The following is a 21,758-nucleotide window of genomic DNA, read 5'->3' on the forward strand; positions in this document are numbered from 1 at the left end:
AATAAATAAATATGAAAAAAAAAAAAAAAGAAATGACTTTAGGGGACTGGAGAGATGGCTCAGAGGTTAAGAGCCTGACTGCTCTTCCAGAGGTCCTGGGTTCAGTTCCCAGCAACCATATGGTGACTCACAACCATTCATAATGAGATCTGGTGCTTGCTTCTGGCATACAGGCAGAACGGTATATATGTAATAAGTAAGTAAACACTTAAAAATATTTTTAAAGCCAGGCGGTGGTGGCTCACGCCTTTAATCCCAGTACTCAGGAGGCAGAGGCAGGCAGATCACTGTGAGTTTGAGGCCAGCCTGGTCTATAAGAGCTAGTTCCAGGACAGGCTCCAAAAGCTACAGAGAAACCCTGTCTCGAAAAACCAAATAGACACACACACACACACACAAATAAATAAATAAAGAAGAAATGGTTTTAAACCTCTGTGTGGTGGCAGAGATAAATCCACAGTATCATGAAAGTACATACGTGGACACGCTCTTTTAGGTAGGTGATATCTTACCTGAGTCTTAAAGGACAATAAGAGTTCCTGAGATAGGGCAAAGTGCAACCAGGCCAATAAATGAAAGAAGACATGGCTTTTTATGGAAATGCAAGAAAGTCCTGGTTGCTGTAGCGTGGTTGAGCTAGGTGGAGTGAGAGATGGAACCAGGTGAGCACAGGTGAGAATGAAAGGCTCGCTTAGGGAAAGGCTCATTTCAACTTCAGCCTGATGCTGAGGGCAAAGCTAAATGGGATCAAACAAAAACATGTTAGTTTTATGGGCCAGGGCAATAGTTCGTGAGTAAACGCTCACACTGCTCAAACCTGTTGCCTGAGTTTGACTCCTGAAACCCATATTGGAAAAAAAACCAGATGCTGGATGCTAGAGCTCACATTTGTAATCTAGGCATTCTTACAGCAAGGTGGGAGGCGGAGGCAAGAGAGTCAACCAAAGATCACATACATGATGCAACTGCAAGAAACACTGAGAGACCCTGCCTCAAAACCTCCTACCTAGAAGGAGAGAATCAACACCCGAAAATTGTCCTCTGCACCCCCCCCCCCATCCACACACATCTACACAAAATAAAAAATAGGTCCTAATGACATGTGCCTGTGAGATGGGTGAAGTGCATGGTGCTGACTTCCAGGGAGACTAGCTAGGAGGTCACGGCAGCAGTCACGGCAACGCCTCAGTGGTTTCTCCTAGTCAGGATGAAGGCAAGGGACATCTATCTGTTCTTGAGATATACAAAATAGAGGCTGTAATGGGTTTATTTCAGACAATATTTCATGAAGCTGATGGTTTCCAGGTTACAGCTTGGGCCGTTATGTGACTGTCAGGCAGTGCAGGATCACTGAGACAGTGTGGACAGGGATTGCTGGGAAGATGAGGGGTTGTATTTCAGTTTGAGGTGCCTTAGGGACAGTCAGGTATAGATGTCTAAGTGGAAGGTGGCTCTGAGTTAACTCTGAGTCCCAGAAGGATGGCCTGATTTGGATATGCTGCTCTGAAGTTTTAACGGATGGTGCTTGCGAGTGGATTGGGTGTGCTTCTACAGTGACAACAGTTGAAGGCGGGGGTCAAGTGGACATGGCCACCCTGAAGGGGGTGTATAGGGTGAGAAGTGTGTCTTGCCGGAAGTGGTGGCTCACCTGTAATCTGAGTTCTTGGGAGGAGAGAGTTGTGTCATTTGGTTTGTCTTTCAGACCCTTTACTTCTGGACATTCCTTCCCATAACATATCAAATCTCACCCTATTCCCACAAAACAAACAGAAACAACCCCGAAGTCCTGGGGTTCTGTCTTTGGTTAGTGGGAAGAGATTAGCTATAAATAGTAGCCTTAGCCAGGTAGGTGGTTCATGCCTGTAATCTTAGCATGTGGGCGGTGCAGGCAGGAGGACCTGGAGTTTAGAGTCATCTTTAGCATCTTGGGAGTTGGAGGAAAATGATTTCTTTTTTTCTTTAATTATGTGTATTTGTGTAAGTATGTGTCCCAGGGGCTGGAAGTCACTGGATCCCCTGGAGTTGGAATTCCAGGGCATTAGGAACTGTCTGAAGTGGTGCTAGCAACAGAACTCAGGTCCTGTGAAAGAGAAGTACACACTTTTAACCATGGAACGTCTTTCTAGCCCCTGAAGAGTTATTATTGAACTTTTAAAATGAGTGTTCAGGGTTGAAGAGATGGCTCAGTGGTTAAGAGCACTGGCTGCTCTTCCTGAGGACCTGGGTTCAATTATCCACCCAGATAGCAGCTCACAGCTATCTGTAGCTTCAGTTCTAGGAGATCTGACCCCCTGTTGTAGCCTCTGAAGGCCATCTACATACATAATGTCCTTGTAAGCAAAACACCCATTCATGTAAAATAAAAACCAATCTTAAAATAAAATGATACTAGTTTTCAGAGCTGTGGTTAGCATGTACAGTCCTACGCAGTTTGTATTGCATTTTCTGTATTAGCACTGGCCTCACTGGTTGCCTTTGTGTGTGACAGAGCACATTGTACAGTTGAGCGCTGTGCATGGATGAGAGCTTCGGGATTTAGTTTCTTCCCCTAGATTTATAGTGTGGATTGTGTATGAGTGCCCTGCCCAGAATGGAGCAGGGAAGCAGGATGGCTATTGCTTGATGCTTTTGCTAACGTGAGGGAGAGCGAGTGTCTGCTGTTCCCGGTCTGTGCTTGTGAGTAGGGTTAGGCCTAGAGGTTTATCCGCTTCTTCAGGTCAGGAAACAGAAAGGCTGCATCGATTTCTCACGCTTATTTTTTTTCTCACTAACACTCTTAAATAACGTTTGGTAACAAGCGCCTGGGTCCAGGGAGACAGGACCTGCAAACCGAACAGACAGGGGCTGTATTGTCTGGTCAGCTGCTTTTCGCCTGCACAGGGAGGCCAGTGTGGAAGAGGGAGACACCTGGTGTGCCAACTCTGATTTTGTGGAAGAATCACAATTGTTGTGGGAGTCACCGAGTCGGGTCAGCTTCATTTATTTGAACTACTTAATGTTTTGATTAATCGGAATTTAAGTCAAGGCTTTAGCTGAAATTCTGCACTCCCAGTTACCTTGTATGGGTGCAGATAGGAAATGCTTCACACGTGGGTGTGTAGTCGGGGCCCTTGTCCCTCTGTGGTTGCACAGTGTGTATGGTTCATAAAGACGGACTGCACACCTCCAGCCTAACCTGCAGGGTGAGTGATCTGGATGGGAGAGTAGAGTAAGAGTCCAATTAGATCAGCAACTTTCTCCTTCTTTAGGGTCTTAGTGAACAAGGCTGGTTCAGGAAGGGACAAGTCTATAACAAACCGTCAGGTCTGTCCTCTTCTTCCTGGCTGCATATCTAGACCCTACCCATTCTCTTTGGAGCCTGGCTCAGATAGCAGCTTCATGATAGCCTCATCTGACCTCCCAGCTGATGCATTCGCCCTTCTCCGCAACCCCATGCCACCCTGTCTGCAGCTTTTGTCATCTTCAGCTTTTCCCATTCGCTGGGTAGTTGTTAATGTATACGTTAAATACCCTCTCTCAACCTTCAAGTCAGCAAGGATGCTATTTATCTTGGTCTGTGACGTCCCACTGCAGACAGCAGAGAATTGGGGGTGGGGTACAAACATGTAGCAGGAGATCTGAATGTTGGCTTCTGTGGTGATCAGTGACTGGAGACATGTCATTGGCTGTCGCTCAAAATAAATTTCAGTAGATAAGAATTCAGTAATGGGTTGGGGGTATGACTAAGTGGGAGAGTGCTTGCCTAGCATTGAAGACCTGGGCTCCCCCCCACCTCAAAGGAGTATTGTTATTATCCCAGATAGTTGTAGGGGAAGCTTAACCTGAGAAAATTTATATGACCATACTTTGTAAATTCTAAATTCCCACACAAATAATTGTTAGTATATGCTAAGTACTCAATAAGTATTTGAATAAGATTTGCATTAATGGACACTTTTTTTCTGAGTTGTTTTCTTACGTAATGAAGTCTGCTTAGTTTTGCAAATTTTCTAGATGACTTTCCCACTGTATTTTATTACTAAATTATCCTGTTCCGCAGAACTGGCATCCTTCTCACCCCATGTGGGTATAATATTAAAATAGCACATAACATCTGATCTGTTCCAGCAGGTGGAACATTATGGCCGACATGCAAAATCTTGTAGAAAGATTGGAGAGGGCAGTGGGCCGCCTGGAGGCGGTGTCACACTCCTCGGACATGCACTGTGGCTACGGAGACAGCTCTTCAAAAGGTAAGCCAGACCCGTCAGGTGCTTGTGTTGTCCCTGCCTGGTGAACTCTCTTCTTTAGAGCCCACCTCCCTTCATCTCCTGTGACAGATCAGGAAGGAAGTGACTTGGCACAGGGAGGTCTGTGGTTAAGTAGTTTTAACACAAGAACTTCCTGCTTGTGTGATGTTTCCTGTCCTTTAGCAGGATGACTTCAGTCATTCTGTCAAATGATAGATGATATTAAAGTTTTTTATTTCTAAATGATTTGGCCGATTAACCATTTGCCGATACAGTAGTGGACACAGAGCGCTGGAGCTGAAGGAATCCTGGGGGGGGGGTCATTATGTTTCTTTTCACTTCATAGATGAAGAACTTAGCCTAGAGAGGAAGGATGCCACAGAGGCCGTTAGTGATGGCGGTAGAGACAGAGCTCTGCTGCCCGGCTGCTGCTCTAGTTTTTTCTGCACTGTGTCTCCTTGACTTTCCCCTTTTAAGAACCATGTCCTGTCTGGGGAGATAGCTCAGCAGGTTAAATGCTTGCCAAACAAGCTTGAGAACTCGGTTCAGATCCTCAGACCCCACTTAGTGCTGGCCACAGGAGCATGTGTCTGTGATCCCAGGACTCCGTGTCGAGATGGGCAGCAGAGACAGGAACTTGCCTCCTTGGGAGCTCATGGGCTTGTCAGCCAGGTGTGTGCAGTCCTGAGCAAGAAGGGTTGCTGTGTCAAAGCAGATGGCAAGGACAGAGACCTGAAGCTGTCCTCTGATGTCCACATACATGCCAGCACACACCACCCACGGAAGTTTTTAAGCCTTCTGTTGCGTGACTGATGGTTCCTCTTGTATGTCTGCCTCCCCAGGAGCTGTTCCATATGTGCAAGCCTTTGACTCGCTGCTTGCCAATCCCGTGGCAGAGTACTTGAAGATGAGTAAGGAGATTGGGGGAGACGTGCAGAAACACGTAAGGATGCGGGCCTTTCTTTTCCTTCCTGTGTAAGGACTGGCGGCTTTCCTCACATCTCCTTCACCCTCGGCTTACGAGCCCTCTGGAACCTCCTGACTCCTTCTACCTTCTTTGTTCCGGGCACAGAAACGATTTCATTTTTCTAGGCTCCTGTTTTTATTACATGGTCTGTGTGTTTCTTTTATGAGAAAGCTTGTTTGTTCATAAATATAGCCATGTTCATCTTTGTGGTGAAGAAGGCATTTGTAGTCTTATCTTCATGTTATATAACCAAGCGGGGGGGGGGGGGGCCTTACTCAAAAGGCTCATTATCCTGATTTAGCACTTATGAAGCCATGCTTGATAGTTATTAGCTAATGCTAATATGGGTTACTTATAGTCCCCTGTGAGAAACAGAGTAGGCAGTGGCAGATGCCTGTCCTCCCACCACCCTTCATGCGCTGCCTCCTTCATTGTCATCACCACCGGCACATATACATCCCACACTCACATATACATTCTGCTTCTCTGGGGCCAGCACCTTTCTGCCGGGGCACTGAATGATCATCTGGGAACAGTAACCATATGAGGACCTTTCTAGCTGGCCCTGAGCAGCTCTGTGGAGCTTCGGACAGTTCTGTAACATTTGGGAAAGAACTTAAGAAATTAAGTTTTTTTTTTTTTTATGCATCCAGGTGTTTTGCCTGCATGCATGTCTGTATACCCCTTGTATGCATTGTGCCCGTGGTCTAGAAGAAGGCATCAGATCCCCTGGAAGTGGGAGTTAGGGATGGTGTGAGCCCCGGTGGGTTCTAGGAATTAACTGTGGGTCGGTCTCTTGGAAGAACAGCTGCAGCTCTTAACTGTTGAGTCCTCTTCAGCCCCTTGAACAAAATTTCAAAACATATGTCATTTTTATCTTTGAAAGTACAGATCCAGATGTATGTAGTAGCTCCTGCCTGTCATCCTAGTCTTGGGAGACTAAGGCAGGAGGATGCCACAGTCTTTAGGTTTCCTTAGGTAGGCTAGAAAGTAAGACCCCATCTCAAAACATCAAAATTAAAGTAAGGAGCTGGAGAGATGCTGCTGCTCTTGCAGATGGCTCGAGCTCTCTCCCTAGCGTCCACATCAGGTGGTTCACAGCCACTTATGGCTCCAGTGCAGGGGGTCTGACGCCTTCTTGTGGCCTAATTGGGATCTGCACACAAGGAAGGGTATGCACACAGAGACACATGGATAAAAATAAAAATAAATTTAAACACATTTTCATGGGCCGGGGATATTATTAGCTCGGTGGTAGAGCATTTGCTTAGCACTCACAGGCCCTGGGTTCTGTGCCAAGCTCCTCACCAAACAAACCCCAAAGCACCTCATATGAACTCACTGACCCTCCTTCACCTAAGCTGTCATGATTATCCTCATTTCCAGCCCTGGCGATCTGACCTTAACAGTTCCAACAAGAACAGTAGTAAACTGATTCTGGTATCTGTCCCTGAACTCTAGAATCCACAAGGCAGACCGCATGCTAGGCTTGGATACTGCCAGAGCCTGTGGACATGGAAGTTATACTTAGCAGGACCTCTCCAGTTGTCATGTGTCATGGATAGCTGATTGTTTTCTCCTGCAGGCAGAGATGGTCCACACAGGCCTGAAGTTGGAACGAGCTCTCCTGGTTACAGCTTCTCAGTGCCAGCAGCCAGCCGGTGTAAGTTCATTACAAGGTGGTTTAGTTTGTTCTAGGGCTCAAGGCAAACTGAGAAACCTCCAAGCGGCTGTCACAACATGCTCTAATAGACCTATCATACTTGTAGTAATACCCAGTCATTCCGCATCGAGCGCCCTCAAGGGGAAGTGCCTTGGGTACTTACCGGTCCCTGCTGACTTTTGTTTTCTGCCATTTTGTTCATAACTTGAGTTGCCCCTGGGACGTTGCTGCTTCTCTCAGCAAACAGAGGTGGTTCTGGTTTTATGCTGGGTGGACAAGGCTGTGGTGGAGCACCCAAGCCTCTGGAACTTTCTTTACTGCTTTCTCCCTTTCTCCTTTACTGCTCTCAGAGTCTCCCTTTAACTCGACTTTTACTTCGGCATTTTGTGCTACCAGATGTGGAAAGTCAAGTTAGAGAAATGAGGGTTTTCTCAGAAGGAAAGATTCTTCTGTCCTAGGCTTTCCTAATCATAGAAGCTTATAAACAAACCTTGCTAAAGCTAGAGTAAAACGCTTGATCCATGCCATGCCTAAGTGATGTGAAAATAATGCAGGGTAATTTAAGTGTCTGTCTTCAGTGACAAATGTTTTATCTAAGTCTTTTCTCCAAGCTCATACTTTCTTAAATAAATAAAGCAGCCAAGATGTAATGTTTTAGACCAAGGATTAGCAAAGCCACAGGTTGCAAGCCAATCTGACCTGCTCCCCATGAATGGAAAGAAGTTTCTTTTCTTTCCTTTTTTTTTTTTGTTTTTTTGAGACAGGGTTTCTCTGTGAAATAAGCCCGGCTGTCCTGGAACTCGATCTGCAGACCAGGCTGAATCAAACTCACAAGAAATCTGCCTGCCTCTGCCTCCAAGCGCTGAAATTAAAGGGCCTGGGCCACTACTGCCCGGCTGGAAGTGAAGTTCTCTGGGAACAGATATTTACTGACTGGTCCTGTAGAGAAGACGTTCTCAGGCTTCTGTTAGGCTGTGTGCATGTAGGAGCTGAGAACTGACATGGTTAGGAAACTTAGTTTTGAAGGGAGGATCAAAAAATGGAAACACGAGGTTCATCCATTTTGCTAAGCAGCTTGGAGAGGCAGCATTACTGACGGCATTTGACACCAGATCTCTATTCAGCAGCTGCTGTGTGGTGCGGGGTGCCTTGAGGACAAAGGAGAACCCAGACAAAGACACAGAAAAAGAAAAGCATATTTGCAGCAGGCTTGGTATTACATTGTTAATTCTAACATTTGGGAGGTAGAGACAGACGATCAGGAGGAGTTTAGGACATCCTTTGTTAACGTAAAGAGTAGCCCGGGCTGCATAAGACCCTGTCCCACAGAGAAACAAAGGAAAGGAAGAACATTCTTGGGTCCAGTGACAGTTTGCAGTGCTGTGTATGGTAAGGTGCCAAGATTGCTTATAGGGACACATGATACCGGCGCTTGCAGTGGCTGCACGTGAAGCATTTGCATAGGTGGAAAAAGAGAACATTAGTAAAAAGACAAAAATAAAGTGGCATCTTCTTTTAGTGGGTCAGAAGAGACAAGTGGCCGGAATGGTGGGCTTTCCTGGTAGAGAATATGGATCCTGAGCACAGTCCCTCCTGAGGAGTTGAAACTTTATGCAGAGGAAGGGTGTGAGCAGTGTCTTAGCTATATGACTCAAGGCAGGAGGGCTACGAAGCCTAGCTGTGTGCTCGTTGTAGACTGTAACAAATTCTTGCATCATCTGGCATTTTGGCACATGGTTATAATTCCAGGCAGGAGTATCTGGAGTCTAGGCTACGTAGAAGAGTCTCTACCTTCAGAATCAAGAGTTGATGAGCACACACAGCTTTTATAGAAATACTAACCACAGTCTTCCCTCATCTCTTCTAGAATAAGCTTTCTGATTTGTTGGCACCCATCTCGGAGCAGATCCAAGAAGTCATAACCTTCCGGGAGAAGAACCGAGGCAGCAAGTTTTTCAATCACTTGTCAGCTGTCAGTGAAAGCATCCAGGCCCTGGGCTGGGTGGCTCTGGTAAGAGGGAAGGGAGCGACTAAGGGCAGGGAGTTAACAGCTGCTGGGGCTCTTGGTCACCGACTGCTTCTTTCTCTGCAGGCTGCAAAGCCCGGCCCCTTTGTGAAAGAGATGACTGATGCTGCCATGTTTTACACAAACCGCGTCCTCAAGGAGTACAAAGATGTGTGAGTCTGCCTCTGCCCAGGTGGCTCCTGCAGAGGTCTTCTGAGCTGGCTCTCCCACTTCAGGGCTGTTCTGTGGGAAGCTAGGTGGACCCCAGCTCACAGAAAGTACATTTGCAGGCAGGGGCCTTCATTTCTTTTCCGCCCTGAACGCAGACACGCTTCAGCTTCTAGTCTTTAGTTTTCCCAGAGTAGGGGTTGTGCTGGAGATAACATGGATTAATGCCTTTTGAGTTGCCCCTCTTTAATTATTCTGATTTGGTTGTTTACCTGTATGTGCGTCTGCACTTTGTATGTGCCTGGTACCTTCAGAGCCAGAAGAGAGCTTCAGATCCCCTGGAGCTGGAGTTGCAGATTTTGTGAGCTGCCTTGTGGGTGCTGGGAACTGACTATGGGTTCTCTGGAGCAGGAACCATTGCTCTTAACCACCAAGCCATCTCTCCAGGCCTAGGAGTTGCTTGTTTGAATCAGATTTTGTTCTTCTGTTGGTGTGTCTCAGTAGTGGTATTGTGGCAAAGGGGTCAGTAGGACTTAACTAGAAAATTATCTTGTATATTCACATATTCAGATAAGGCTGCCTAGCCAACGTCGGTGTTAAGTAGAAGGGAGTTATTGCATTCTAACCACATAGTTATGCTAGTCCTAAGTGACTTCTCATTGCTAATTTTGAGCTGGAGTGACTACAATTACTAGCTCTATAGCTATCCAGACCAGGATCAGTCAGGAGACATTTGTTGACTAGCTGTGTAAGAAATAAGTCTTCATTTGTGTGACGTGTATCCCACAACACCACAACTTTCTTTAATATTTCTAGCAGCCTGGAATTACCCATACTCTGCCTGGAATCTACCCTGTCATTTTATAGTTGACCAAAGTAGGTCTTGGGCTAAGTAATCACACAGTCTTCCAGCTAACATTTAGAAAGAGAAGGGATCATTCTGGACACAGTGTCTTCTATAATAAACACTTATTGTTCCGTTTTTGTTTTTGTTTTTGAGACAGGGTTTCTCTGTGTAGCCCTGGCTGTCCTGGAACTCACTCTGTAGACCAGGCTGGCCTCGAAGTCACAGAGATCTGTCTACCTCTGCTTCCTGAGTGCTGGGGTTAAAGGCATGTGCCTCCATTGCCCAGCTGGGAGCACATTTTGACAGAAGGCACTGGGCTCATGCAGTCCCTCAATTCCATGGCAATACTTGAGTAATCTTGGCTCCACTATGACTTCCTGCACAAATGTCTGCCTTTACCACTTTGCTACTAGGTTCTGCCTATGATATATTTTGAGAGAAACACATTTCTGGTCCTAAAAAAAACACTGATTAAACACTGCTGCCAAAGATAGAAATAAACACATTGTCCCTGTTCTCCTGGAGTTTATTCTAGTTAGAATAAGAGAGTAAGGTTTGGTTTTGGTTCTTTTGTTTTGTTTTGTTTCGAGACAGCATTTTTCTGTGTAACCCTGGCTCTCCTGGAACTTGATCTGTAGATCATTTGGGGTGGCATTGAATTAAAAATTCAAAATTAAATTAAAATTTAAAAATCCACTTCCTCTACCTCCCAAGTGCCGGGATTAAGGCATGCTCACTATGCCCAGTTTTTTTGTTTGTTTTGTTTTGTTTTAAGATAAACATCATTGATAAGAGGCTAAAGAGATGGCTTAGCAGTTATGAGCACCAACTGCTTTTGGGGAGGACTCTTGCTTTGATTCCCAACACCCACCTGGAGGCTCACAACCATCCATATCTCCAGTCAGGGAATCCAATACCCTATTCTGGCCTCCTCTGGCATCAGGCACACACGTGGTATATATACAAATATATAGGCAGAACATTCATACACATAAAATAATTAAAAACAAAACTATAATTGATAAAAGGGAAGCTGCCATTGAGCAGAGCCTAAGAAATGCCGCAGCAGGAAGATGTGAACTCATGGACGGGAGGGGTCTGGAGTTATTATCATTCTCTGGAATTTTTTTTCAATTTCCCCAGGGATAAGAAGCATGTCGACTGGGTCAAAGCTTACTTGAGTATATGGACAGAACTGCAGGCTTATATCAAGGAGTTCCACACCACTAGCCTGGCCTGGAGCAAGACGGTTAGTTAGTTCTCTTTCTTTCTCGTTCTCTCCAGGATAACCTTTGAACTTCTGATCCTCATGTTTCCCCTTGCCAAGTGCTAAGATGGCAGGTACACCCCCTCACGACAGCTTTTAAAGAGTGCTGGGAGTCGAACCCAGTGTTTCATGTACACCAGGCAAGCATCCAGCTGAAGTCCATCCCCAGGCCTGGATGCTAAATACTGATCAGGGACAATGGCTGGTGCTGGAAGACAGATACAGATGAATGAGTCATGCTATCCTAGCTTTCAAGGAATTAAAAAATACAGATAATAAAGGTGCATCTGCTCCCTTGCGTGCACATGCGAGTGCATGCGCACACACACAGACACACACACTACAAATACAAGGCTCTGGGAGTTGGTAGAGTGCTAGCCTAGCACGCAAGGAGCTCTGGGCTTAATTCCCAAGTCATGACGTCACACATGTGTTATCCCAGGGGATAGAGATCTGAGGATCAGGATTTCAAGGTTATGCCTCTGCTACATAGTAACTTCCAGGACAGTCTGGGATACATGAGACCTTGTCTCAGAAAAGAAAAAAAAATGTGTAAATAAGTGTATCAGCCCATATCACAGCCAGTCAGAATCTATTAAAAAAAAAAAATGGAAAGCCGGGCAGTGGTGGCACACGCCTTTAATCCCAGCACTCGTGAGGCGGAGGCAGGCAGATCTCTGTGAGTTTGAGGCCAGCCTGGTCTATAAGAGCTAGTTCCAGGACAGGCTTCAAAACCACAGAGAAACCCTGTCTCGGGGAAAAAAAAAAAAAAAAATGAGAGATGGGGCTGGACAGATGGCCCAGCAGTAAAGAGCACTGGCTGATCCCTGGTTTTGATTCTCTAGGCCCATAGGGCAACTTTGTCTGTAATTCCAACACCCTCTCTGTCCTCCCTGAGCACCAGGCACACATGTGGTGCACAGATATGCATGAGGCAAGATACCCATGTACATAAAATAATAAAATCAAAAAGTAATTTAAAAATAAATTTCAAAAGTACCAAGACAGACCCCTATTATAAATTACTAAGCTGAATGCTATAATAAATACCCAGAGCACAACAAATGAAGAAGGATGACTGTATTCCCTGCACTTCCTATTCAGGGGCCTGTGGCAAAAGAACTAAGTGGATTGCCATCCGGACCCTCCGTTGGATCAGGTCCCCCTCCACCCCCACCAGGCCCACCTCCTCCTCCAGTCCCTACCAGTTCCAGCTCCGACGACTCTGCTTCCCGCTCAGCGCTGTTTGCACAGATTAATCAGGGGGAAAGCATCACACATGGTGAGTATTTTGGCAGGAGCAGTTGTTAAAGCAAATTGTTTGGATTAGACTCCACCAACCAGACACAACAGCAGCTATTCTATCTAAACCAGAACTCTGGCTTGCATGTGGGAACATTCATTTGGGGTGCCACTTGCCTTCAAGTTATCCAAAGGGACATCAAACTTGAATTGAGTTGTGATTGAAGGGCCAGTGAGGTGGCTCAGTAGGTAGAGGTGCTTGCAGCACAAGCCTGGTAATCAGTCCCTGGAGCCCACAAAGTGAAGAGAAGTGTCAGGTTGTCTGCTCACCCTCACAGGCACACAGTGCATGAGTCCCTCCTGCCCACAAGAATCATTCTTAATGAAAGACCAGCTAGCTCAGTGGGTAATGGAGCTCACCCCCAAGCCTGACTGATGGATTGCGTGTGACCCCTGAGACCCACTTGGTGGAAGAAGAGATCTGACTCCTGGGAGTTGTCCTCTGACTCCCTTCTCTTCCTCTAATAAATGCAAAAGTGAATACTTAATTTTAAAGAGTAAAAATTCAACATGGGTAATGACAGTGAGTCCCTGGGCAGCGTGAGCAGCATGTCCAGGGCACCTTCTTAGCCAGCTCAGCACTAGCAGGTTTCCCGGAGCCTGCCACATTGTAAATACCCATGGTCTCTGAAGTCATTGTGTCGGGATGCTAACATCTCAGAGGATCTATACTTGCCTCATGGGAAATTCGCATACAAAGGACTACTGTTGGAGAAAGTGAACACTTCTCTACCTAGCTGGTGGAATTCTGAATTGTACAACCCTTGACTAAGAATGTACTGTAACAATATATGAAACAGTCATAGACTGTTATTTATAGACACCACTAGTGATGTGGTTAGGGAAACACAGCATTAGGGGAAATGCTGTTAACTGAGGTGTGGCCTCTTGATTGCAGACTGTGCAGCCATGTTACACTTTTTCCACCAAAGGAACCGTGTAATGTTTAAGGAGCAAACAATCTAGTATGTAACTGCTACCTCTTGGAACAGCTATGGGGATGCATAGATCCAGCTCCACTGAGGAAGGTAGATTGTACGGTCCTCCCACCAGCTGTAAGGTCCTCACAAAACAGCTTCTACCTCCAAAAGTGAATATATTACAACCACAAGCAGTGGTAGAGCTAAAACTGGCACTCACTTTTGGTTTATGTAGTCAGCATACTTTTGCCAGCCTGCTTACCAAAATTTTAAAAAAAAAGTTAAAAAATGAGTTTTTTTTTTAAAAAGTTGAATATTAACAATTTGTATGGCTGTAACCAAATACAACAGTATGAGTAGAAAAAGACTAGATCACAGAAAAGAGCTGATAGATAAATAAACTCTTACTCATGCTCCTATAAGCAAGCCTGATGAAGCTTATGTGTCACACATAGGGACGTGAAAGTAGAAGGGGCTTGTGGGGAAGGAAGGGAGCAGCAGGAGTGGAGGGGGACAGCAGAAGGTAATGGTGTGAATATGATCAAAACATATTTATACATGTATGAAAACCTCACAGTGTAACCTGTTATGTTTAATTAATACATAGTAACAAAATGCCCAATGGGTGGTGGTGGCACCTTTAATCCCAGCACTCAGGAGGCAGAGGCAGGCAGATCTCTGAGTTCGAGGTCAGCCTGGTCTACACGAGCTAGTTCCAGGACAGATTCCAAAGCCACAGAGAAACCCTGTCTCAAAAAAAAAAAAAAAAAAAAAAAAAAAAAAAAAAAAAAAAAAAAAAAAAAAAAAAAAAAAAAAAAAAAAAAAAAAAAAAAAGAAGAAGAAAAGAAGAAGAAAAAAAAAAGAACCACCAAAATGCCCACACTTGATTAGGAGGGGTTGCTATATAGGAGGCTTTTTTTCCTAGATTTTCTTCACTGTGACATAATTTCCTCTTTTTATTATGACATACATACATATTCTATGTGTATGTACTTGACACATACCTTTCTAGATTGTTTTTATGTATTTGCATATTCTTGTTCCTTCCTCACCTTTGACACACACAGCTGCCTTTGTTTTGCTTTTTAATAAAACCATATAACCGAGAGGACAAGAGAAATCATAAAAGCACTTCTCCAAAACTGCTTGCAAGATGGCCTCTCCCGAGTTTGGGTTCTTGAAGTTTCTGCTAAGGACTAGTGATAGCAGGCCTTGTTTATTGCCTCGGCCCCAGCTCTGGTATGAAGACTAGGAGCAAGGTAGCTGTTGTGTGTTCTTGCAGCCCTGAAACATGTATCTGACGACATGAAGACTCACAAGAACCCTGCCCTGAAAGCTCAGAGTGGTCCAGTTCGGAGTGGCCCCAAACCCTTCTCTGCACCTAAACCCCAAACCAGCCCCTCCCCCAAACCAGCCCCAAAGAAGGAGCCAGCTGTGCTGGAACTGGAAGGCAAGAAGTGGCGAGTGGTGAGTTAAAGGGGCTGGGCTCTGGGAAGGGGGCGGAGCAGTGGTGCTTTACCCAGAATTCAGCTGAAGTGTGCAGGGGATGGCTGATAGTGAGGAACAAAGGTTTGGGATGAGGTGTTGGTTTTGTGGATGTGTGCTTTGTGCTAAGAATCCTGGGGTGTGCCTTCATAGGAAAACCAGGAGAATGTCTCCAACCTGTTGATTGAGGACACTGAGCTGAAACAGGTGGCTTACATATACAAGTGTGTCAACACGACATTGCAAATCAAGGGCAAAATTAACTCCATTACAGTAGGTGAGTCTCCTTGCTGCCCTAGGCAGGTCTGACCTAGAGCCCGAGAGGGCTACAGTCATTTCCACCTCTTTGGAAGTGGAAGTCCTTCCACTCTGTCCTTTGCAGTTACACTGTTGATCTGCTTCTCCTAGATAACTGTAAGAAGCTCGGCCTGGTGTTTGATGACGTGGTGGGCATTGTGGAGATAATCAATAGTAGAGATGTCAAAGTTCAGGTAAATGATATCTCGGCTCCTCCTTTTGGTCCCTGAGGAATTAATTGATAGATACAGCAGACTCACAGATGCTCCTTGGGCAGGAATCTGATTCTCCAAAGTCTGTAAGCTGAGCTGGTTTGCATGTGGCAGAAGTCAGCTCTTTAAGGAAGCGCTTTCCAGGACTTAGCCCAGCGCATCTGTTTCTAATAGTTGTTGTGCAGGGGGGGGGGGGGGGGGGGGGGGGGGGGGGTAGTGCGATCACTTAAAACAGTGAACATTCTCTCCACAGCTTAGTCTGCCCTTCTCTGCTGGAACTCAGTTGTCTTGGTTTTCTCTACAGGTGATGGGAAAAGTGCCAACCATTTCCATTAACAAAACAGATGGCTGCCATGCTTACCTGAGCAAGAACTCCCTGGACTGTGAGATAGTCAGTGCCAAATCTTCTGAGATGAACGTCCTCATTCCTACAGAAGGCGGAGATTTTGTAAGTCCTCTCTCTCTCTCTCTCTCTCTCTCTCTCTCTCTCTCTCTCTCTCTCTCTCTCTCTTTCTGTGCCTCTGCCTCAGCCTCTTGTACTCCAGGCCGGCCTGGAGCTCTTTGGTGATCCTCCTGCCTCTGCCTCCCACATGCTGGGATATAGCACAGGGCCGTTTCTTTGCTGCTGAAGATTGAACCCAGGGCTTTGTTGCATGCTAGGCAAGCACTCTACCAATTAAATTATATCCCTGAGGAACATGATATTAAAACTGGAAGAAACGAGCTGAGCCTCTTGGTATGCACATGTATTCCCTACCTTCAGGAGGCTGAGCTAGGAGGAGTCTGAGTTTGAGGCCAGCCTGGGTTACGTAGTAAAACTGTCTCTTGAAACCAAAGACTTAAGGAATTAGAGAAAACTATTTGATGGACATTTTGCATTCTGTAGGTAAATCCAAAACAGTGCACACAGAAGCCAGCTAGTTCTGTGAAGGGACTCCAAGGGGAGGGTCGTTCCTGCCTTTCTCAGCTCACTGAGAGTCAGAGCCCCCCCCCCCCCATAAAGCTGGTGTCTAGGGCTAAGCCTGTCAGGGTCGTAGATCACCAGAGAGTGGGCAGCACAGTGCAGCATGGCTGCTGGTGAGGTTTGTCTCACACCACCCTACACTGCTCTCACGGTTAAGTGGAAGCCGGGCATTGGCAGAGGTGCGAAACAGAAACCGCCCAGCTCATTCTATAGGCAGGATTCCAACATGTTACCTCCTAAGTCTGTTGATTTGTGGATTTATTTTGTGGCTGAGTGCTTTGTCTGTATTACGTAGTTGCACCATATGTGTGACTGGTGCCTGAGGTTAGAAGAGGGTGTCGGATCACCCGGAACCAGAACTACAGATTGTTGGGAGCCACCCTGTGGGTGCCGGGAATCAAACCCAGGTCTCCAAGAGCAGCCAGGGCTCTTAACCGCTGAGCCATCTCTACTTCCATCGACTTGTTACCTCTTTTTTACAGAACGAGTTTCCAGTCCCTGAGCAGTTCAAGACCTTGTGGAATGGGCAGAAGTTGGTCACCACAGTGACAGAGATCGCTGGATAAGCGAATGCCCGCGGGTCCTGCGCCCTCCCCTTTCACACCATGGGATACATCTGTATGGAGACGGTTCTTTTCTAGATTTCCTCTACCTTTCTGCTCTTAAACTGCATCTCTGCTCTGAGAAGCCCAGCTACCTGCCTTCACTGAATATACCTCAGGCTGAGAATGGGCGGGACAGCAGGTCAGTGGATCTCTGGCGGGAAGGTGCATGGCTCCGCACCAGCGCAGCTGCACCGCAGTCCGTGCTTAAGAGCTGCGGGCCCAGGCTGGAGCTTTCAGCTTTGGGGGTCATTCTACCAACACACAGTCCTTGGGGGGAAACATCCTGGAAACAAAGAGATCAGAATGTGTTCTACTCTTAACAGCCAGCATGGCGGCAGCAGGAGCCAGTGTGACTCCGTAAGGTTCTAACCAATCTAATTGTTCATCGCTGAGAAGTGAGGCCAGGGTTGCACTGGACCAAAGGCTAAGGCTTGCCACACAGCATTCCAAGCAGACTTGTTTCCTAAAAGCATTCCTTCATTCTGCATTCCATTCTGGGTCAGCCTCAACCACAAAGTAGCAGGCTTTCTGCTCTCAGCTGCAGTAGCAGTACCATTTTTGAGGGGAAAAAGTCTCAACCCTTTTTCCTCCCTCTGGGATGACCACCTTGGTTCTCACGGGGCCAGCTTAAAAAGCAAAGCAAAGCAGCACACCATTCCAAGGAGTCTGGCGGTCCTCTTCCCTGCCCGTCATGCTCGGCAGCTTAGCGCCTCACTGCGGGCCCCTGAGCAGGGCGAGACCTCCACTGCAGGTTGTCTGGGTCTTGATTTCCGTACAAATCTTGCACAGCATTGCCATTGTAAATCCCAGCTCTCCCTCTAGGACACACTGACCAAAATATGCAAAGTTTTTGTTTTGTTTTTGGTGGGAAGAGAGATTGTCCTGTGACTTCTGCCCGTTTCCTGAGGCCTGTGGAAATAAACCTTTATGTACTTAAAGTTATACAGAAAATAGAATAAAGTTAATACCAAACTTGTTCAGTTATTTACCTCATCTGTACTGAGATGTGAAAGCACTGGAAAACGACACAAGGGTAAGAAACTACTCTTTATTTCAGACAGCCTGTAAAGTGAGCGTCACACCCTCCCACTGCCTGCCCCTACCCCGTATCTTGTTATTGAAGCGTAGATTTGAGAAAAGGGAAAACTGGCAAGGGGTGGATTCGGCCAGCTAGGGCTACAAAGTGAGTGAGATTCTGTCTCAAAAAAAAGTGCATTTCTTCTCTTAAGCCACCCTGCTAGCCGTTCCCTCGTTTTGTGACTAATTCTTATCACTGAGGGTTCAAGGTGAGTTCTGTGGAGACACGAAGGCAGGCCTGTGGAGCGACTGCTAGGAGCCACTAGAAGGCAACCCTTAGATGGGAAGACAGCCTTAGGAAATGATGCAGAATCGTGCAGGCAATGCTGTCCGAGCAGCAGCAGCGCCGAGAGTGCTGCACGAGCACCTCAGGCTTTTATTTGATCCAGATTTGTGTGGGTTTATGCCCTCAGCCTGTCTCCCTGCTTCATTTTCTTGTCTCCTTTGGACACAATGATTGATCTGCAACAGCAGACTCCCTTCTCAAGAGGAAGCCTGACCATATCACAAGGTCGTAAAACAATCGCCATGGTTATTAGCTAATTAAATTTGAATTCAACACCATATGGTTCTAGGAGGCGGCAAAGGATAAGATTCAGATCTTAGATCTTTCCAAGTAGGGCATGTTAGATAACAGGAGAGGAGGGCTGATTGCAAGCTAGGTTAGAGATCAGGGTCGGCCATGGAGAGCTGGGCTTTCCTGAGCTCTGCTGCAAAGCACAAGGGCTTCACTTAAGAAAAGGTATGATGTGGGCATGAAACCATTCTTTAGACAGTTGAAGATGGTCCCCCTCCTTAGCCAGAAACACCAGCTTTCCTGCTTTGTCCATTTGCTTTAGTCCCAGGCGGTCCTGTAGAGAGAAAGGCCATAATGAATTCAAGGGCTTAATGGAAGGTTTTAGACTAACAACAATGTGTACAGCATTCGTCTCAAAGTACATTTTCCCTTCAGTATTAAAATAGAGCTGTGTTGTTGGGGGGGGAGGGGAAAGGATGCTTCCTTTCAGGATTTTGTTTTGTTTTTTTTGAGCTAAGGTCTTGCTTTATAGCCCAGGCTGGCCTCGAACTTGCAGCAATCCTGCCTCAGCTTCCTGAGTGGCAAGGGGGATTTTACTGTTTTACTATTATGCCTGGCTCCTTCAGCTACCTCTAAGCATTAAAAATACATGGCAGCTGGAGAGATGGCTCAGTGGTTAAGAGCATGGGCAGCTTTTCCAGAGGTCCTGAGTTTAGTTCCCAGCAACAGCATAATGGCTCTCACACCGCTTCTATAATGCGATTTGATGCCCTCCTCTGCCATGCAGGTGTACTAGCAGATAAAGCACCGTATGCATTGGGGGGGGAGGGGGGGAGTAAGCCAGCATAGTGACCCATTCCCTTAATTTTACCATTCAGGAGCCAGAGACAGGTGGGTCTCTGGGTTCAAGACCAGCTGGGTTTATATAAAGAGTTCCAGGATAGCCAGGACTACATAGAGATGCTGTCTTTTTTTTTTTTTTTTTTTTAATATGCAGCTGAGATTGTTCTGATTCTGCTGCACTCCTAACCCCTGCAAGGTGCTAGAAATAACCCCTGGACCTGAGCTGCACCCCAGTGCCTGTAGTCAACTTTCTGAAAAGCAGCTGGACAAGCCCCAGGCAAACCCGGCACAGAACAGCTATTGTGAAGTGGGACTGAGCCAAAGACAGGAGAAAACTGGTCAAATGTTTTAAGATAAGCATATCCAATTCTCAGGATCATGAACTCGGGACCTGTTACTGGCTTGCAGTTAGAGTGCCATCCCCCAATAGCCAGGCTGTCAGTCTCTTGCCGGAAGAGACTAGAGGTAGAACAAGCCGCTGCTTGTCTGTCTACCCCTGGGTTTGAGTTTCATGATAAGGAGGATCTTGGCTGTAATTTCCAAGGCTGCCAGAAACTAGCTTCCCTTTCTTCCGACCTCACTCACCCATAGGCACACCACGTGTATGAGAAAAGCAGAGGAAACCATGCCTCTGAAACTGCGGGGACACACTGAAGTAAATGAGTCAGGTGTGGTTCTTGGGTGCTTGTGAGTCCAACTCCAGTATAAAGTATAAACTCTTCAGTTTGTGGCAAGCCACACTGGATGTGGTGAAACACTGTAACATCTGCTTGAAAAACAGCCCAGGTCCAGATCTTAAGGTAGCCTGACATCTCGCCCATTGTCTGCATTTACTTAGAGGCTTCTGGAATTTGTAGTAAACTCTGCAAAGGAAGCCAGCTCCAAACCTTTTCTTCAAAAGTAAAACAGATGCAGTAAAAAGCTGTAAACCAGCGCCTAGGAAGTTAGTGTGACAAGCACTAACAGTAAGGCCCAAGTCAGATGGCTCACGAGTATTCTAGGACAAACAAGGCAAGGGCCTGCCCTCAAACAGGGCCCAGCAGCTCCAGGAGCCAGGCTGATGACAGAAACAGTGTCAACCTCCCAAGGCAGATCACTCCCTCTCTTACCTCTTTTTTTTTTTTTTTTTTTTTTTTTTTTTGTGTGTGTGTACAGTTTTCTGACTGCATGTACACTTGCAGGCCAGAAGAGGGCACCAGATCTCATTACAGATGGTTGTCAGCCACCAAGTGGTTGCTGGGAATTGAACTCAGGACCTCTGGAAGAGCAGTCAGTGCTCTTAACCTCTGAGCCATCTCTCCAGCCCCTTCTCTTACCTCTTTGTATATAGTGCTCTCCTGGACAGGAATGGTTTCCTTAGCTTGGCCACTTATGTAAAATCCAAACCACTGCAGGAGAGAAGGAAAAAGAATAGGTCAGATTCGACGCTAGCTAGTACCTCAAACTACCAGCAAAATGAACACTGTAGCTAGTACCTGAAACTACCAGCAAAATGAACACTGTAATATATGCAACATAGCAAACAAGAAGGAAGAATGGGAGTGGGGCCTTGGTTTTGGGGACCTGGAACTCCCTTGTGTAGCCCAGGTTGATCTTAACCTGGTAAGCTATCCGTCTGAGCCTTCTGAATGCTAGAACTACAGCCATGTGCCAGCATACGTAACATACGGGTATATCGTGTCATCTCATTTTAACAGCCAATCCTGAGGGAGGACTCTTTCTCTGACAGCAAATGAAAGCCCCCGGGCCGCCCCAGTCATTCGAGGATAAATACATAAGCCCCTCCCCAGACTCCCAGTCTAGCAGGCACAGAAGCAGTTTGTTGTTCAGCACTGGGTCAGATAGAGAATCACGTGGTTGTGGCTTCTTACTTGGCACTGTGATGCAAAGGGAGCAACAGTATGAGCCCGAGCAAGGATTTCTAATGGAATGCATTTGGAAATTTGGCATTCATCTAGTTTTCATAGCATAAAATATCTTGATTTTTTTTCCTCCAGTCATTTATATATGTAAAAATTCTGAGCTCAGGGGCTGGAGAGATGGCTCAGAGGTTAAGAGCATTGCCTGCTCTTCCAAAGGTCTGAGTTCAATTCCCAGCAACCACATGGTGGCTCACAACCATCTGGAATGAGGTCTGGTGCCCTCTTCTGGCCTGCAGGGATATACACAGACAGAATATTGTATACATAATAAATAAATATTAAAAAAGAAAGAAAAAAATTCTGAGCTCATAGGCCACTCAAAAATATGGTGAGATTTGGCCCTCAGGCTGCCGTCCTCTCCCAGCCGTGGTCTGACTGTGAGCAGAGCTTCGGCTGAGGCAGCTGGTGGTTCTTCCTCTCAGTCTTCCCAGCACTCAAAAGGAGAGGGAGATGGATCAATGCGAGTTC

The 21,758-nt window shown here is 46.3% G+C and overlaps 2 protein-coding genes across 5 annotated transcripts in view; one reads left to right on the forward strand and one right to left on the reverse strand.

The window, feature by feature from the left end:
- The window catches only part of Cap1 (cyclase associated actin cytoskeleton regulatory protein 1), a 28,213-nt gene extending 10,306 nt beyond the window's left edge, over nucleotides 1–17,907 (forward strand). For 2 of the 4 annotated variants that reach the window (XM_050161323.1, XM_050161321.1), the window contains exons 2-13: nucleotides 4,111–4,232; nucleotides 5,072–5,172; nucleotides 6,782–6,859; nucleotides 8,727–8,870; nucleotides 8,952–9,037; nucleotides 11,023–11,128; nucleotides 12,251–12,428; nucleotides 14,651–14,835; nucleotides 15,007–15,130; nucleotides 15,262–15,344; nucleotides 15,667–15,810; nucleotides 16,809–17,907. In XM_050161323.1, the coding sequence (XP_050017280.1) occupies nucleotides 4,121–4,232; nucleotides 5,072–5,172; nucleotides 6,782–6,859; nucleotides 8,727–8,870; nucleotides 8,952–9,037; nucleotides 11,023–11,128; nucleotides 12,251–12,428; nucleotides 14,651–14,835; nucleotides 15,007–15,130; nucleotides 15,262–15,344; nucleotides 15,667–15,810; nucleotides 16,809–16,892 (1,425 nt within the window). In that variant the 5' untranslated portion in view covers nucleotides 4,111–4,120 and the 3' untranslated portion in view covers nucleotides 16,893–17,907. Of the gene's footprint in view, nucleotides 1–4,107; nucleotides 4,233–5,071; nucleotides 5,173–6,781; nucleotides 6,860–8,726; nucleotides 8,871–8,951; nucleotides 9,038–11,022; nucleotides 11,129–12,250; nucleotides 12,429–14,650; nucleotides 14,836–15,006; nucleotides 15,131–15,261; nucleotides 15,345–15,666; nucleotides 15,811–16,808 lie in introns of all 4 variants that reach the window. The other 2 variants (XM_050161322.1, XM_050161324.1) reach the window with 1 other exon arrangement.
- Nucleotides 17,908–17,965: 58 nt separating this feature from the next.
- The window catches only part of Ppt1 (palmitoyl-protein thioesterase 1), a 28,163-nt gene continuing 24,370 nt past the window's right edge, over nucleotides 17,966–21,758 (reverse strand). Inside the window, exons 8-9 of the mRNA XM_050161396.1 lie at nucleotides 20,685–20,756; nucleotides 17,966–18,859 (exon numbers count right to left, since the gene is read on the reverse strand). Of these exons, the coding sequence (XP_050017353.1) occupies nucleotides 18,737–18,859; nucleotides 20,685–20,756 (195 nt within the window). The 3' untranslated portion in view covers nucleotides 17,966–18,736. The remainder of the gene's footprint in view (nucleotides 18,860–20,684; nucleotides 20,757–21,758) is intronic.

Source organism: Alexandromys fortis, unplaced genomic scaffold (assembly GCF_014885135.2).
Source record: "Alexandromys fortis isolate MF-2015 unplaced genomic scaffold, M_Fortis_MF-2015_v1.1 scaffold_122, whole genome shotgun sequence".
NCBI lineage: Eukaryota > Metazoa > Chordata > Mammalia > Rodentia > Cricetidae > Alexandromys > Alexandromys fortis.